This window comes from Sebastes fasciatus, chromosome 8 (assembly GCF_043250625.1).
Source record: "Sebastes fasciatus isolate fSebFas1 chromosome 8, fSebFas1.pri, whole genome shotgun sequence".
In the NCBI taxonomy this organism is placed as follows: domain Eukaryota; kingdom Metazoa; phylum Chordata; class Actinopteri; order Perciformes; family Sebastidae; genus Sebastes; species Sebastes fasciatus.
Window position 1 is genome coordinate 11,242,140 of NC_133802.1, and position 18,956 is coordinate 11,261,095.

At 40.4% G+C, this 18,956-nt stretch overlaps 1 protein-coding gene across 2 annotated transcripts in view; it reads left to right on the forward strand.

Annotated features, from left to right (window-relative positions):
* Window positions 1-18,956, forward strand: part of atp9a (ATPase phospholipid transporting 9A) — a 45,906-nt gene that overhangs the window by 24,292 nt on the left and 2,658 nt on the right. For both annotated transcript variants that reach the window (XM_074643322.1, XM_074643321.1), the window contains exons 15-27: window positions 2,147-2,308; window positions 2,863-2,955; window positions 3,072-3,155; window positions 4,941-5,111; window positions 6,988-7,086; window positions 8,463-8,552; window positions 8,815-8,959; window positions 10,875-10,939; window positions 13,038-13,193; window positions 16,076-16,140; window positions 16,377-16,485; window positions 16,568-16,625; window positions 17,448-17,651. In XM_074643322.1, the coding sequence (XP_074499423.1) occupies window positions 2,147-2,308; window positions 2,863-2,955; window positions 3,072-3,155; window positions 4,941-5,111; window positions 6,988-7,086; window positions 8,463-8,552; window positions 8,815-8,959; window positions 10,875-10,939; window positions 13,038-13,193; window positions 16,076-16,140; window positions 16,377-16,485; window positions 16,568-16,625; window positions 17,448-17,651 (1,501 nt within the window). The remainder of the gene's footprint in view (window positions 1-2,146; window positions 2,309-2,862; window positions 2,956-3,071; window positions 3,156-4,940; window positions 5,112-6,987; window positions 7,087-8,462; window positions 8,553-8,814; window positions 8,960-10,874; window positions 10,940-13,037; window positions 13,194-16,075; window positions 16,141-16,376; window positions 16,486-16,567; window positions 16,626-17,447; window positions 17,652-18,956) is intronic.

The following is an 18,956-nucleotide window of genomic DNA, read 5'->3' on the forward strand; positions in this document are numbered from 1 at the left end:
GTTTATATCTTGGAAAATTATCCAAACTTTAAAAATATAAATTTCATTTAGTTTTCCTCACAGAAATGAATGAAATGCTGAGATATAGGCCAGCTCTATATTTAAAAAAAAAAAAAAGTTGTCTAAAGCCCCGTTTCGACCACAGGAACTTTCCCCCGGAACTAGGAACCTTTTAAGGAACTCTTTGCTTTTCGACTGCAGGGACCAGGGTCTAACTTAAGTTCCTGGCTCATTTTCCGGGGCCCTTTTAACCCCAAAAAAGGCCCTGGTTGGGGTAGGTCTTTCTGAAAGTACTGGAACTTTCGGGTGGAGTTTGCAGGGATGACCGTCGCTGATTGGTCAAACACACACACACACACACACACACTGTATCGCTTCATTCATAAAACAAGGAAGTACTCTGGTATCGATTTAGGACCATTTCAGGACGAGGGGAGAGCATTTCTCTTTGTTTGATAACATTAAAAGTAAAGTAAGGCTCTGGTTTTAGCTTCCCAACTCATTTTAAAAAAGACAGAGAGAAAAAAAAGAGAAAGAAAAAAATCGCACGAGCGAGAGGGAGATGGGTAGAAGAGAGACAGAGAGCGCAGCGTGGTGGTGCTGTGAATAAGAGAAAGACATTTTATTTCCTGATTGTGTCACGGTGGTTACGTTCTAAAGCACAAATAAATAACCATCAAACACTCATCAGATTATTACTGTGGAGACAGACGCTCTTAGTTTCATTTTCCTCCTCTGCATTTCATTCATTACATCCAACGTCCATCAGTAAATACTATGCAGCAGTAAATGTCCTCGCAATAAGATAAAACCTAATGTTATTTTTTTCCAGCATGACTTTTAGATGAAACAAGCAGACACACTGAACTGCAGGCTGCAGATTGAGTTTACTGCTGTGACCACCAGCAGTCCTCTTCCCATGTCCTGTTGCTTTTTCATATGTCAGAGGACTAATTTGCCTCATCTTCGCAGGTCTTTAGACCGCGGTGGAAACGCAGACAATAGTGGGCTAAAGGAACCTTTTAGTTGTTTAAAAGTAGTTCTAGGAACTAAAAAGTCTCAGGAACTTTTGGTGGAAACCCAACTTAACACCCCTTAAAATCAAGAAGGCCTCGCGACCCCCACAAAGCTTTGGCAATCCCTAGTGGGGGTCAGGACCCCCAGGTTGGGAACCAGTGACTTATATTATGTGTAATTCACCAAAGAATGTTGATATGTGAATCACTCTCCTTTTCAGCTCATAAGAAACTTGTCAGCCACGCGGTGGTTCTGAGTCAAGCCAACTGCCAACAGTATTATTCAGTCCAGTCAGAAATCTGCAGCCAGAACCAGATGCTGCTATAACAAGATGGTGCTGCTGTGGCAGCCACCAGTCAAAGAGAGCCCCCACACTGAATATTTCTAGACTGTGACTAAGCACAATCCTCATATTTCCCAACCTGGATGACAAACAGTACGGTAGTCAGAGCTTTTCTGACGTTAAAGTGCTCCTGGCCAGGCATTGTCAGACTACGAGGTCATGCATTTCCAAAATAAGGAATTTCGCAAAACCACAAAGTCTTTTGTTTTAAAATAACAGTTGGAACGTGGCGATCTCTGTCGTTTACTCTCATCTGTGTCCATCTTGCCGCTCTGCTATTAGACCTGTCAGAAGATGAATGATGAATGTGATGTGACTTCTGGTCTAGAAGTTATTGGGTATTGTCGTCTCCCCTCTTTTTCTCCCCACACACGTTAACGTTGTATTAATGGATGTCGTGACTGTTCTGTCCTTCAGAAAGGAACGAGCAAAAACAATTTTTTCAGTTCAGAAATGGACATTTCCCTAGTAGTTTATCAATCAATAGTGTTGAGTGCTGAAAAAGTTTGAGCTATATTGATTAAGACTAAATGGTTACTGTGCTCTCCGGCATCCAAAGTGCCCTTCACGGTTTGTTTTGTAATTCAAGTAATGGGACATCATATTGACAGTCATATTGATAGTCCTTTACCATGAGAACATTAAAAAGCAGTGGTCGCTTTTCTCCCTCGCTGTGTCTACCACAATTATGATTATGTTTTATTATTTGGTAAAGACATCAAATGTTTTTCCTCACATATATTTTAATGACCACCCACTAACGCCTTTACAACGTGGTGTTGATAGGTGTCGCTGGTGCAGTGGACTGAGAGCGTTGGTCTCACACTGGTGGGAAGAGACCAGTCCTCCATGCAGCTGCGGACCCCTACTGGCCAAATCCTGAATTTCACCATCCTTCAGATATTCCCCTTCACCTACGAGAGCAAGAGGATGGGCATCATTGTGCGAGTGAGTGCCAAGACATGTGATTAATGTTCTCTTCTGTTCTGTGAGTTTAAATTGCAGGAGCTATTGTGCATTTTGTGCTTTCTTATGCCCTCCAGAGAAATTCAATTGTCTGACCAATTGCTTAAATACATCTTTCAACTACAATGTAGGTCAGGGCTTGTTGCTAGGAGGGGGATTTGGACGTGACACCGGCTTTAACAAGACAAACAAAAGAAAAACAGATTGATAATAAACAACATAATCTGTGAAAAAGCTCACCTTATAACCTCTGACTAAGTCTGATGACTAACTTTATTTTTTTTGGCTGGGCTATAGCTCAGGAAGCCTGGGATTTTTCGAACTTTCCTGTGACGATATTCTCAGACCTTTTTTTTTTAATCCCCTTGGTGATACAAAAATAAGTTTTGCATTTCTAGGCAACACAAAATCACAGGATAGTGCATGTGCACCTTGGCTCACGTGGGTATGGAGGAATTGTGAGTGAAACACACTGGGATGTTTAATGTAAGATGTATTTTTCTATCCTACTTATATCTGAATAAACTGTTTTCCAGGATGAGTCTACAGGAGAGATCACGTTCTACATGAAGGGTGCTGATGTGGTGATGGCGGGCATCGTCCAGTACAACGACTGGCTGGAGGAGGAGGTAGATCGCCTTCTTTTTCACAAGACACGATGAAGATGCAACAACAGTGATTTTATTCCCGTTATAAATAACTCACAGACTTTGTAATCCAGATGTTTGCTGACTCTGTTTTCTAGTGCGGGAACATGGCGAGGGAAGGCCTGAGGGTCCTTGTGGTCTCAAAGAAGTCCCTGACAGAGGAGCAATATCAAGATTTTGAGGTGAGCGCCATCTCATAAGTAGGGTTGTAACAATATGAGAATTTCACGGTACGATAAACATCCTCGAAAATATCACAGTCTGAAATCATCACGGTGTACGGTATTACTCTATTATTTCTATTATTATTAGGACAGTTAACACGATAATGATGTGTTAACGCAAATTCATTACGCCACTAATTTCTTTAACGCATTAACGCAACTTGCAGTTTTTAGTTTAATAACGATGCAGACTTGCGGTTTGCCATGTTATCACTCACTCTCATCTTCAAGCGCTTATCTGGGGTTGGGTTGCGGGGGCAACAGCTTGCAACTGCCATGCTATGATTTGAGCATATTTTTTATGCTAAATGCAGTACCTGTGAGGGTTTCTGGACAAGATTTGTCATTGTACATATTTTTTGCATAAATCAACTCCCATGTTGATTAGAGTATTAAATACTTGACAAATCTCCCTTTAAGGTACATTTTGAACAGATAAAAAATGTGCGATTAATTGCGATTAACTATGGACAATCATGCGATTAATCACAATTAAATATTTTAATCGATTTTTAGCCCTAATTATTATTATTATTATTAGTAGTAGTAGTATCAGTTACAATGACCCTTAAAGGAACGAGAACAGAATTATAAACTAAAAAATAGCATGTAACTACAATATGTTATATAACTAAAGCATGTTGGTTGACATGTTAGCAGCACTATAGCATGTTAAATTAACTACTACATGAAAAATAAGCTCAGCTGTGAGATTTTAAAATAATGTCCTATGATAATTAACATATACTGTAGGTACGCTGCAGCGCAGTCAGGCTGCTCCTGTGTGTATCTTTACCTCACATACTCACTATTGTCAGTTTTTTTCAATACCGTATATAAGCGAATGCACACGGTATGATAACCGTCAACTTTCATACCACGGTATACCGGTATACCGTTACAACCCTAATCATAAGATGAACACACAGCGATCTGAGGCTTAACTTACACATTTACACTTCGCCTGGCTTGTGTTTAATAAAGCGGTTATAGCTGGTAAACCACAGAAATATCAACAGCTTGTTAAATATGCTCAAATTATACTCAGAAATACACACAAATGCAGAATGATGTTTTATGCAGACATGTTCAGCATTTCTAAATGTCAAAGTGTGAGTAATTAGAGTGACCTTTGACCCCCGTCCCTCCAGCCCATGCACCCCACCCTCCCACGCACACACACCCCACTCATTGTTAGAGCAGGGCAGGGCCGTCTCCCCTGCAGTCTTCAGCCCCGGGCCCGTTTCTGAAGTGTATAATTGTGTGAGCAGAGCTGGTGGGCAGCAGTGAGTCACACACTGAGTCACACACAGAGTTTGTGTTCCTGTATGAGTCACGCTCGAATTGTTTTTGCTTTATCTCACTCGCTAATTGTCTGGAGTTGGAACGCTGTAGATGGGCGTTAACCGATTGATCGTGTCTGCTCTGTATTCCCAGCTTTGTAAAACATGGTAGCTGCACAGCTGCATGCAAGCAAAATACCTGAAAGTTTATAAGAAAACTAGAACTTTGATATCTTATATGGATGTTTCTGTGCATGTTGAATGGTGTGTATTCATGCTGCACACAGTTTAATCTGTGTGTAGGTTGGGGGAAAAAAATTGAATGTATGCACACTGTGTGAACGACTTCCACAGCTATTTTCTCATTCTATCCATTGCTGCTTTTCCTACTTTGGTCTTGCAGCGATTCTACTTTATTTCTACTAATTTCATCTCTAAATATTCCCCTCTCTCTCCCCAGGCGCGGTACGTCCAGGCCAAGCTCAGCGTCCACGACCGCTCTCTGAAGGTGGCAACAGTGATTGAGAGCCTGGAGATGGAGATGGAGCTGCTGTGTCTGACAGGGGTGGAAGACCAGCTCCAGACTGACGTGAGGCCCACCCTGGAGATCCTCCGCAACGCAGGCATCAAGGTCCGGAGGGGGGGCAGACAGACTCATTGCTCACAGTAGCAACAGGCTAAGAAAACAAAACATAGAGACGAGACCAGTACATGTGTTTTTCATATCTACCTACTGTACATGGACAAGCCTCATCCAAGTGCCTCCTTTAAGTAGAAAAAACAAGATTATAATGACTTTGAATGAATTATAAGGACATTTTTAAGTGGTTTTGGTCGGCACCCTTCAGATGGTTGATGTGAAATATTTGGTAACACTTTCTATAATGCTTTATAAACATACATACAATGTGTTATAATCTGCTTATAGCACTGTATAATTGTAGTTATAAGCACTCATAAATATTGTGATATGTATAAATATGTTATACAATGCTTTATTATAAAAATGATCATAACACATTATAAAACATTTTATAATGACTTATAAGGTCAATTATCATAATACTTCATAACTGCTGGTCACTCACTAACATTTTCTTTTTCAAGGATCATAGTGTTTTATAATTCCCATAGTTGCAATACGTTATAATCTTTTTTTATAATGCATTATAATCACCTTTATAATGTGATTATAAGTTACTTTAAGTGGTCATTGTTTGCTTTAAGTAAAGTCAAAATTAATTTTACAATGTTTTGTATGTTGTTCTTGCATAGATTTAATGATATTTTTCACTTTACTTAAAGCAAACAATGACCACTGTGACTAATAATCACATTATAATGCATTATAACAGTGATTATAATGCATTTAAAAAAAAGATAATAATGTATTACAGCTATGACTTATAATAAACTATGATCCTTGGAAAAGAAAATGTATGAAAAAAATATGAAGTATTATGATACTTGACCTTATAATTCATTATAAAATGCTTTATACCATCATGATTATTGTTATAAAGCATTATGAATATGTGTGAGTGCTTATAACTATAATTATACAGTGGTATTAGCTGATTATAATGCATCGTAAGTATGTTTATGAAGTAGTGCATTATGGACATGGGTGTCATAGAAAGCATTACCAAATATTTCACCACATGTTTTATGTAAATAAGCTTTTGTTTTGTTTTTGCAAGGGAACTAGAAAGCTGATCAGTCACTGAGGTAAAAGTTGGGCTGATAGTCTCCTTTAATTTAAAGGGGCGGTTCACCCAAAATATGTAAAAATACATGTTCTCACTTGGCTCCAGTGGTATTTAGCAGCGCAGGTCCATTTAGTGTTATTTGCTTCCACCCACAGTACAGTGGAGGTGAATGGGATTTAATTTCAGCTGCTTACAGTGTTTAAAAAATGAAATTTAAAAATATCAATAGCTTTATCTTCCCAGATAAATTGTTAATTTCCTTTAAGTCTTGATAAACCATAGAACATGCTGCCAACAGTTTTCATAGAGACTATTTCTTCTGTACAAATTAGTTGTGTGTTCTGTGGATTATCCAGAGTGACAGGAGCGTTGTTTTTGGAAAGACATGTTACTGCTGATTTATTTTTATTGTAATTTTTTTCAGCCATTTTTCAGCCAACACTCTGCTAAAACATCCAAAACCATCCATTAAGAATCAATCTGAGACACAATTTGGATACTGTGATGACTTCTGTTTGAAGCACAATGACTACAATAAAGTAAACCGTGTTTGATCGTAAGATAAGTTCACAAACATAAACTTCCAGACAGAGCAGTTTACAGGTTGCTTGAAGTCAGTGATTAGAGTCTTTGATCCCTGGAATTCAGCTGTTGTTATCTGATTTAACAGACAGATTATGGAAACATTTTGTTTCATGTAGTCACACATTTCAGTGGAATTTCTCTTTAAACTCCTGCGCATCTTAGGAATTTAAAAAATGATCTCTCACTACATGTTACTCTCTGGTTTCTGTGTAGGTTTGGATGCTGACAGGAGACAAGCTTGAGACGGCCACATGCACTGCTAAGAACGCCCATCTGATCACCCGCAACCAGGACATCCACACCTTCAGACCCGTAAGTGCAGGACAAGCATCCCTCTTCCTCCTATATGGATATGAAGTGGGTAATAGTTGATTTTAGTACCACAGGTTCATCCCAGTACAATGCAGCACTTCCTGACTCCCTCGACCCGCGGGCATCCATCCTCTGTGCGACCGAGGCGCCGTTAGCTAGTGGTCATACAGCCCCGCACAACTACGCATGCAGCCCCAGCCAGCATCCACACAGCTGAATAAATCACCTCCCACCAGCGAACGCATCCAAGCCGCTGTCAATGAGAACAAACAGGCCTTCGCTCAAACAGAGAGGAGAAACCAGCTGAACCACTCCCAGAGGGAACGTGCAGAGGGCTCACTTCCTAATTTGTTTTGCAGGTTTCGGGGCTCTTTCGCCGCTTTGATAGTCCCCTTCTGCCTTCCCCTCTGGAACGGCGCCAGAGCAGAAGGAGCGCCTGCCATATGGGAAGGTTACAACTTGCGTACAACCGCGGTTACTGGAAGAGAATAACAATGGTTGGCAAGGCTTGAAAACCGCCGTCCCAGTGGACGGGGGAGTGCTGACTGGGCCTGCAACACATACATCTGGATTAGCTTCCTGGTGGCCACCAATGGCCTGATCTGGATTGACGTGTGAATAGTCAGCGGCTGAAGGATATTCATACCAGAGCATAACTCTTGCTGACAGATTAACACCATGCCTTGTCAGTGCTGCATTTCTGGAGCATTTTTAAGTCTATATTTGACCCAAGTTGAGTTGATTTTATAATACAGTCTATTTCCCCACTTCCTAGTTTCACATTCCAAGATTGATTTTATTACTTCATCCCTCCCTGTTAAGCATTTAAAAGCACCGCATAAACATTTTGTGTTTATTGCTACACATTGCACATTGTGTTTATAAAACATCTAGATCTAAGGAAATTATAAGTGTTTATTAATGTATTTCAACATTTATAACTTCCCCTATGAAGACGTATTTTATATTATTACAGCTGGGTATTACAATATTGACATTCATTGTCATACACCAGCCTCCACTTTTAGGAGCCCACAGGAGGAGGTATAGTTGTTAACAGATAAATTAATAAACACTATTGTCTGTTTACAGCTACATTATAATGTGTTATAAACATTTACTATTGATTTTTCTAAATTACCATGATTTTAATAGAATTGCTGATATGGGAAAAACACTCCTATCATTTATCATATCATCCAGCCTTATCAGTTATTTAGTTAGTTGGCTGTTTGCCAGGTATTTGGTGGCTCTAACGGCCTACTGTCCTGATAACAATCAGGATGCAAATGCTGACAGATTGTCATCCCTGATAATGTTTCTTATTGCGAGTGTGTTTTCTGCGTGCTTCATAAATGCGGTTGCCTTTGCCACAGGTGACAACGCGAGGGGAAGCCCACCTGGAGCTCAACGCTTTCAGGAGAAAACACGACTGTGCGCTGGTGATATCGGGGGACTCCCTTGAGGTAAACTCCTGAGTGCATCTGTGCGTGTCTAACCCTCCTCCTGCTGACTTATCTCTCCATATGAAACTCTGACATGTTTTCTGTGTGATGCACGATAATATCGCTGCCACGGACGCATCTCTGGAAGTGGTATCCGTGGTTAGAGTCACTTTCTGAAAAGCAGTAGGAGTTAAACTGTAAGTTAAGTTGAGGTGTTGAAGATCAGTTATATGCGGTGGCCTAATAGTTGCTCCCTCGTCCGTTCTGGTGTTTTTTTTTGCAGGTTTGTCTGAAATACTACGAGTATGAGTTCATGGAGCTTGCGTGTCAGTGTCCCGCTGTGGTTTGCTGCCGATGTACCCCCACTCAGAAGGCTCAGATAGTCCGACTGCTGCAGGAGCGCACAGGAAAACTCACCTGCGCTGTAGGTGAGTCGAGAATAGAAACCATCCAACAGCTTTCTCGGGGGGATTCAGTCTGTACAGCTTTCAGTTTTCTTTTTTTTTTATACTGTGGGGTTTTAACATTTAACAACTTCTTTCCCTTCTCCACATCCTCCTCAAAACACATTTTATCTGTTGCAGCCACAAACGCTCTCACTCACTTCTACTCATCTCACCAGCACTCCCAGTATGAGCAATGATAAAAAATGTCACAATTAAGCAGAGTTGATTAAAGTATGCATTAAAGCTGCAGTTGGTAACTTTTAGAAAATATGATATCCTGACGGTAGTGCATGAGACAGATAATCTGTGGAAAAAAAATCACTTGGTACTTGACACATGCTTTTGGCTCGACTGTCTTCAACATGGCGGCTGGGTCACAAACTTACTCATTTTACAGATTTAACAGTACACTAAAATATGTTTCTATTAGGGCTGTTAATCGTTTAAAATATTTAATCGCGATTAATCACTTGATTTTCCATAGTTGATCACAATTAATCTCAAATTAAACGCACATTTTTTGTCTTTTCAAAATGTATTTAATTCTCTTGTCAACATGGGAGTGGGCAAATATGCTGCTTTATGCAAATGTATGTATACATTTAATATTGGAAATCAATTAACAACACAAAACAATGACAAATATTGTCCAGAAACCCTCACAGGTACTGCATTTAGCATTACAAATATGCTTAAATCATAACATGGCAAACTCAAGCCCAACAGTCAACAACAGCTGTCAGTGTGCTGACTTCACTATGACTTGCCCAAAACTGCATGTGCAGGTCAGAGGTCAAGGGATCCCTTTGAAAAAGGCCATGCCAGTTTTTCCTCACCAAAATGTAGCTTAGTTTGGAGTGTTATTTAGCCTCCTTCACGGAAAGCTAGTATGACATGGTTGGTACCAATGTATTCCTTAGGTTTTCTAGTTTCATATGATACCAGTATCTTCATTCTAGATTGAGCCCGCTATAACCTAAAAATCGCAAGTTGCATTAATTCGATAACGAAATTTGTGTCATTAAAAGAAATTTATGTTAACGCATTATTATTGACAGCCCTAGCTTCTATAAACATTTGAGGCGAGAAATATGCATTATAGTAACATAATCTCGATTCATAACTGATCAGCTCTGCGTAGCTTGATCACAGTGCTCAAGTTTCACGAGCAGTGATTGACAGCTGCTTTAGAGACTGCTCGGCTAGGATTGGCTATTTTGGTTTGGGCATGGTGAAATCTTGCAAATGCCATTAGGAGCACTAAAAAGAGAAACCATATTTTTTTTCATGCACTACTGTCAGAATATAGAGTTTTATAAAAATAACTTTTTATCATATTTGCTCAAAGTAACCGACTGCAGCTTTAATGCTAATATACCATGCATCACTTGATGATGATGACACCTACGGCTGGGTGATAACTCATATTAAAGTTTGTTATTGCCTTTCAATAAAATCATAGCATGTTCTTTCGTTACACAATTCTGACACTGATGTCAGTGATTCCTTCTAACTCAAAACTAAATCAATTATTGAGCTTCCTCTTAAACACATGAAGAGTTTTATAACGCATAACGGTGGAACACAGCTCACTGAATTAAACATCATTTTTTATGTGATTTTATTGTGTTGGAAATATGTTTTTATAATTATTTTGCTTTTCAGCCATATCACCAAGCCCCTTTTATTTCACCCATTATCTGGCAAATTCCAAAGGTCCAGACATTTAGTTTTCCTGTCTGTGGCTGTAGCTCTGATCCCTTAATCAGGCCAAGTTAAGGGAGTGTCTCGCGTAATACGCACACACACACACACACACAACACTCTCGCTAACAGTTTGTATTGGTGAGTCACTGATGTGAATCCTGACACCTCCGTGGCTTTTGTTTTCTCTTAGGGGATGGAGGAAACGATGTCAGCATGATCCAGGAAGCCGACTGTGGCGTGGGAGTGGAGGGAAAAGTAAGACTCTCTCCATCTCATCGCCTCACACTGACGTGCCGCTCTCACACATTTTCACTCTGTGTTTCCTGTCAAGATCTCTCTCACGTTCAGAGACTTGTAGAGAGAGACATGCACACAGATGATTCCTCTTTGTGAGGATCCATTGTCTGAGTAGAGGAAGCAAAGATGACAGGATGCCTCTGTGCTTAAGTAAAAGTAAGAGTCTCTCATCGTCAGCCTGTCTCTTTTACTGTGGTTGTCTGTAAATTCAGGATGCCTAGTTCGCTCAGACATGGACCTCACACGTGTCGGCAATGATACTACTAGGAGACGTTTTTTTTCCTGACTTTTTGGGAAATTCACTTATTCCTTTTCTTTCCAAGAGTTAGTTGTCCGTTAAAGATAGCAGTCAGTTAGCTTAGCTTAGCATAAAGACTGGAAACGAGGAAATAGCTGACCACGGGTAACAAAATGGTTTGTTACACAGAACTACCTGAGAAGAAAAATACTTTGCAGGTGATTGGATAAACCATCAATCAATCAAACTCTTACCAAAGCCAGTCGGGAGAAGAGCGAAAACATATTTTCCATCGAGAAAAGCCTTCAGTGCTGTTCTTTGCTCTGATATAACTGATGCTGTTGCAGCATCTACGCTAACCTCTTATAGGAGTTGTTATACATTGTAGTTTAGAACGAACAGTCGCCTCTCCGTGTCGCCTCACATACACATAAACCACGCCCGAAGCTGCCAGTAGCTCCTCACAGGACGTTGATTGGTCCGGTCACTGGCTGGCCAGAGACAAACACATTACTTGAAGCTCACCAGCACCTCTAAAGCTCACTCATTAACACGTTATATATTGTTAGTATAATCAGTCCAAAAAACTAAAGAAAATAAAAAGAACAATTCGTGATTTTACTAGGGGTTTATTTGCAGAACTATTTCTTGGCTTGCTCTCACATGTAAAACGGTGTATTAGTCATACGCATAACTGCCATTGAAGGTAAAAAAAACAATAATTACGGAGCTGGGGCAGGGGGCTAATATTCAGAGAAAAACCTCAGAATTTCCAAGATTAAAGTCGCAAATTTACGAGGAAAAACTAAAAAATTTGCGAGATTTATAAAGTAATAAATTTATGAGGAAAAAAACTCTAATAATCTGAGCGAGGCGAAGGCCCTGAAAGTTACAAATACACATTTTCTTTCATGTTCTTAATATGTTCTTTTATGAACATAAGTACTTAAGTAAGTACTATAAGTGCTATATTATAGAAGTTACAGGAAAGTAGAGACAAACAACTTCTGTCTTTGACTACACAAAGGTGCACCTTTTATTTGCACTACCTGGGTGCAATACCTGCCGTGGTGTGTGTGATAGTATGTGCCATTATGTACGTGGACTGTGTACGTGTTTCCCTGTCTTGTGTGGAATCGTTTTATTATTGTTGTTGATGCTGTTTTAATTTAGTGTTTGTAACTGCAGTTGGACAGAGTCCAGGAATAATGTCCCTATCTTATCTTATGTCAGCACAGCTGACACTAAAAACCAAACGTTGAGAAGACGTTACTCTGAACACACTGCGGTTACCATAATTATACACCGATGCTTTTAACTGTCACGGAAAAAAACAGAAAAGACATAATGTAACTGTTTGTTTTGAATCACAGACTATGGTGAATTATGTCATTAGAGTTTGCTGGGGAGATAGACGTCTGGATTAGCCTGCTTAGCCTGCTTTTTTTTTTTTTACCACATAGTCTTCCATGACAGTAAACTGAATTTCTTTGGGTTTTGGACTGTTGGTTGGACAAAATCTTACCATTTTCTGGGATTTTACAGAACAAACATTTAATAACTAATTGAGGACATAATCGGCAGAATATAAAAAAACCTTGAATTTGAAATGGCACATTCAAAGTTGTTGCATTTCCATGCATGTCATGTCTGCAGGGAGTATTTGTCCACCATCTGTCGGATTGTTGTGTTCCCATATAACCGAGCTCTATATCTGTCACTGTACGATCATAAAAAGCAGCCTAAAGCCTGTCCAACAGGTCAGCTCAGACTTCTTTAGCTTGTCCTCACTGCCCCTTTGTGCTGTGTGTTCGACAGGAAGGAAAGCAGGCCTCGCTGGCAGCCGACTTCTCTGTGACTCAGTTCAAACATTTAGGCCGTCTGCTCATGGTCCACGGTCGCAACAGCTACAAAAGGTCTGCCGCCCTCAGCCAGTTCGTCATCCACAGGAGCCTGTGCATCAGCACCATGCAGGTAGAGTACAACTCAAACGTGGTGCCATTTAGGTTTGTATCCATCAGTCATGTTTAAATTACACATTTGAATTACAAGTATTGTATAATTGCTTTGGCTCAATTTTCACAACATCATTTTGCAAAACTCTGACCACAAAATGCTCCCTCAAAAGTTGCATAGCACATAACATGAAAACATCTGTATCACAGTAGATTATACATCACATACTGAGTTTATCTGAACACAACATGTTTATCCAATGATCATTAAATCATCAAATAATGCTGTCAAACAGTAACTCATTCTCATCAAAGTCTAGAATGGTAATTTCCAAAAGATTACAAAAACAGCAATGAGAAAAAAAAAAGTAAAATGTTGCAGACCAGTTTTGTTAATTGATGTAGAGTAGGAATGACTTCTAAAAACGTTCATTTTATTCATTGAAGAGGATATATTACTGTAAATATAGATAATAAGGTCTAGAGTCTGAAGTAGCAGTAATTCCTACCTTCATACGAGGCAAAATATTTTACTTTATTGCACCAGTTTACATTTTCTGTTCTGTATCAACCACAGTGTTTGTTTTTAAGATGTCAAACCTGTTTCAATCATTTTTAAATTTAACGTAAATCTGATCTGAATCTAAACTACAGCAACAGGCACTCAATGCTTTGTAACATTTTGATACTAATCTAAAGGAAATAAATTGCTATTTTCTTTTTTCCCTTCTCACCACTGCCATACGTTTGACATGCATGTAATTAGCAATGCTGCTCACCTGGGTAATGATGTTACAATAAGGTGAAATGCTTGCGAAAGCATGTTGTATTGATTTAGTAATAAACAGTGATACTTGTGCTAATATGAGGTGGCTGTATACTGAAGAGCATGTGGTTGATTTACCTTTTGTAATGTAGGACAGCATTTTGTGTTTAAAGGTGTGAATTCAGCAAGTCAGCTATTAAAACTTTTAACCAAAACAATAATAAAATACTTTAAAATGTCTGAAAAAGAATGTATGCTATCTTAAAGTAATATTCTTGAAGATTTTGAATGAGAAATTTAAAATTTTAAAGGGCTGGTCCATTAGTTTTTGAGTTTTTTTGAGGTTTTTATATCATTCTGTAGCTTTTCAGTGGTGTTCCTTATGTATTCAAATCCCAAGCCCTTCCTAAAACCTTTTCCCACCTGACCTGATGTAGGTTTCTGCATGATGCTGCTGCTAAATGTACAGTATATATACAGCCTTATAGTCAGTGTATTAACGTTACAAACAGTAACTTAGAAGGCGGTCGCAACACTCCCAGTTTGGAAAAGCAGACAGGAGTACCGGCACAGAAGCTAAACAATGTACTGCTGTGTGGACGCCATGTTAGTTTGGATCTGAAAGACACACAATAACACAAACTAACCGATTGATGCAGCAGTAGACCAGCAGTTCCTGTGTTCTGTGAGGTAAAATTACTATTTTTGTGAATGGAGTCTGGTCTGGTAGCTTTGAAGCCCGCGATATAACGGCTTCAGGTCCCTGTTGGAAGGGCTGTCTGATGGCAAGGACAAGCTGTGAACATTTTCTAAATATACATAAAATGATAGTGATTTTTTTTAGGTGGCTAAAATACATTTTTTTGCTGCTCCCGTCCACAGCCGTTTTACCTCGCCATCAAACAGCCCTTTCCGACGGGGAACTGAAGCCGTTATATCGCTCTCTTCAAAGCCACCAGACTCCATTCACAAAAGCAGTAATTTTAACTCTCGAAACACGGTAGTATACATACAACCCCACTTCAGAAAATCCAAACTGCCCTTTCAGTTATTTCCAAATTTAGCACAGCTAACTTAGACTCAGCTAGTGCTAGCGTTCACATTATTCATAACCTTATTGATTAGCTTACTTTGGTAACCTACGTCACTAATTTTTGCAATGGCTTAGCCAATGGGTTTCCATTTGGAGAAAAACAAAACATAACAGAACGCAGATGGACCCGCCCTTTAAGTCACTATCTATCGCCAAATGAAGTAACACAATGGTGATTTGGCCTATGGCCCCCTGATGAAAGCTCTTGCATTTGCAGTATTACGAACTGTGTCTGTGGCGACATTCCTGGGAATTCCCCACACCGCTTGGATCTCTGGGAAGTGAGATCCCAAAACACACCTGCAGTTACCGCTTATCGCCACAGGTGCCGCCAAAGAGAACAGAACAGAACTGAGATCTTTGAGATTGTAACTTGAAAGTTTGGGCAGGGAGATATGGGTTGTGTTTATCCACAACAATGTGAGGAGAGGAAGTGATCGGGGCGGGGCAGAGAGAGGTTTTAGGGGTGTTCATGGAAGGGCGTGGTGCATGGTGTGACTCAGAGGAGTCAGCCCGTGGTGGTGCCCTTCTGAGCCGCCCCCCACACACACCCAACAACGTCTCCCCCCAGTCAAATTCCCATGTCCCAGTCCAACCTCAGCCCCCGCCATGGAGGGACAGCCCATGACTCACTGCATCGTGGACTTTGGGGTTTCAGGGAGGCCCTCCTACACAAGTCTCACATTAACACCAACCACAGCCACAGATGTGACCTGTCTGGTCTGGGGCCGCCTGGATGGTAGGATGACTAGTTGACGGGTCAATATTGGTAACGTCCATATGTTCAAGAAGACACATGCTACAATTAGTCAGTAGCGCTGCGGTAGAATGAGGATTATTGAGGTGTTGCACTTTATGTGTGGGATTTAGCTCATTGATTAGTGAAAGTGTGGCTACCCTGTGATATGTGTTGCCAGATTCACGCTTTATCTTTCATTTCCTCCTATTTCTCTTATGTAAATTGACTGATTATCATCCGTTATGCCATTTGAGTACTGATATGAAAAGACTGACTGACTTTCTTCTTTTTCTGTTTCCCTAGGCGGTGTTCTCCTCTGTTTTCTACTTTGCTTCAGTCCCTCTCTACCAAGGATTCCTGGTCATTGGGTGAGATACAAACTGAATGTCTATGACTTATCAAGAGAGCATTTGGCTGCCTCGTCTTCCTGGCATTTCCTCTGTGTTAAAGGCGCTGTTGAAATGCGAGAAGGGGGAAAATATGAAAGTCTGGACTGGACTGATGCACTTCACTGCTGAATCTAACAATGAAATGTGTTACAAACTTGTGCCATTTTATGTGGAGAATACTGCTCACACTGATGACATGAATGTGTCCGTTTCAGCTACTCCACTGTCTACACCATGTTCCCCGTCTTCTCCCTGGTGCTGGACAAAGATGTGAAGTCAGAGGTCGCCATGTTATACCCAGAATTATACAAAGATCTCTTGAAGGTATTTAATGAATGATAACACACCAAATATAATATAGAGAAACATACGTGGAAAATGGTAAAATACTGTTTTCTTTCCGCAGGGCCGACCACTATCTTTCAAGACATTTCTAATATGGGTCCTAATCAGTATCTATCAAGGTAAGGAAGAGTTTGACTGATAATCAAGAGTCATTATATCGGAGCGTTCAAGCCGTATTTCACATCATTTGGTATTCAAGGCAACAGATCACCAGGATGACGATTGAGCAGACAAATCAAATCCTGACAAACAAAGTCTGCTTCGTGTGACAATCACTCGTTAACAGCCAGCATTTCATTCATTTCAAGGGGATTTTATTTATGTATGAGAAATTTACAGAAAGTGAATCATATTCTGTATGAAGCCCCAAACCAACAAACGGCAGTAAAGAGGTCAAACATATAATTAAATAAATCAGTAAATAAGTTTTAGTTACTCAAATGGGGGATAAAAAGCAAACATTTTTATTTTTGTTCTTTTCCAATCGCGATAAAATAAATTTAAACTTCATTCATTTTTCTCCTCTGTGTAAATTTCTCCAGCTTCTTTTATTTTTCAGCTCCTTCTTTTTATAGTTTTTTCGGTCTTGGCACACAATTAATCATTTAGCTATTCCACATTTTACCCACACACATTTCCCATTTTCCTCATGCTTATATGATAATGAGATGGCCATGTCCATGCGTGTCCAGCGATTGGACCAGGCCATGTGTGTGTCTATTTAAAGGGAGAATGAGTAGGATTTGTCATTTGCAGTTTGTAAACACAACATTTGTTGGCCGCCCATCAATTTTGGTCCCTCGGTGTGCGTCTGTCGCCCTAGTATTCTGCCCACTATTCTGCCCGTGTGGGCGGCTTTTTGGCCGATTCAGCATGTTGAATCTGCAGCAGAGCTCGGTGTTGGTCTCCTTCTTAGGCTGTGCCCTCTTTTAACTCCACAGGGAGCATCATCATGTACGGGGCGATGCTGCTCTTCGAGTCCGAGTTCGTCCACATCGTCGCCATTTCCTTCACCTCTCTCATCCTGACCGAGCTGCTGATGGTGGCCCTGACCATTCAGACGTGGCACTGGCTCATGATAGTCGGCGAACTCCTGAGCTTGGCCTGCTACGTCGCCTCGCTCGTCTTCCTGCACGAGTTCATAGGTGAGTGAGCACGAACACATTGTACATAAACTCATATTTCACCCGCACAGAAGGTGACTCTGAACCCTGTAGCGGGTCATCTAATTGAGACGAGAAAACAAATGCAGTCTGCATTCGACTCATTGCAGCCTGATGGATGTTATTGTGCTTTTGCTGACCTTGAAATAGTGCGTCAGCAGTAAGGTGGACATGCTTATTCATATGAGGCCTCTGGTGTACAATTAGCGGCAGTATGCTGGATATGAGGAAGGCTAAAGGTGAGTGCATTGACGAAGTGTCCTAGTGTGGACTAAGCTCAGACATGCCTTAGTATCAAAGAGGAAATGCCATCAGTCCTGTTAGCTTCCTGTGGACCGCCAAGGTTCATGTGTTTATCTCAGTAAAGGTGTGTACGGTGGGAAACACCGGTCACTAAAGTAATACTCTACCTCATGTTAGATAGAAACACATGCACAGCTATTAGAAGGCTGAAACATAAATAACTTCTTTAGCAAATTGTTGGTGTTAATATGACTCTATCACAGCCTGCATGTTGCTGTTGGACAACAAAATAGCCAATTTTAGTTAAGACTCGTGACATATACAATACCCCAACCGAGAGCTTTCCAGGCCTTTATTTTCAGCTTTATGTGGGGCGTGGAGTTCCATTTTCAGCCTACAATCTGGACCACTGAGGATCATGACTGGCATGTGGTCAAGTGTACCCTTTTAGGACACTTTTCCTCCCTCCTTGAAGTCAGACTGGAATAGTTTTCAAAGGCTATTCTTCTGTTGCATGTGCAGTTTAGTTGGACATTTTACAACCAAATTTGTTTAGGTTCATTTTTCTGTCTCCTGCCCGTTTCAAAACAAAAGATTTTGTCAAGAACTACTGGGAGGAGTTGAAAGGGCGGGCGTGGAGTTGAAAGAGGTGGCATGGAGGGAGAGATGAGAGGCAAAGATACTGTGGTGAAAGAGTCAGGTGTATGCCGGTGCTCTAAAAACAACTGGAAGTTAGTTATTTAATTTTGGATGATTAACAGTTGGAGCTGCAGCAGTGGCTGTGACACAGAGCTTATCACCCGATTGCCGCAATTTGTGTCAACCTTAGTACTCCTTCTCTGAGTCATACCTCAGTCAAATCTGAAGACACAGACATACACAGATATTTTTAGATTCACTGTGTGACCTACACTTTACAATATCCAAATAAACATCCATAAAATCTGCTTGGAAATCATAGAAAAACTAGTGACCATCTTACGATGGAATCACACACATCACAAAACAATACCAGCCACACGCGGTTGTGGCTAATATGGCATA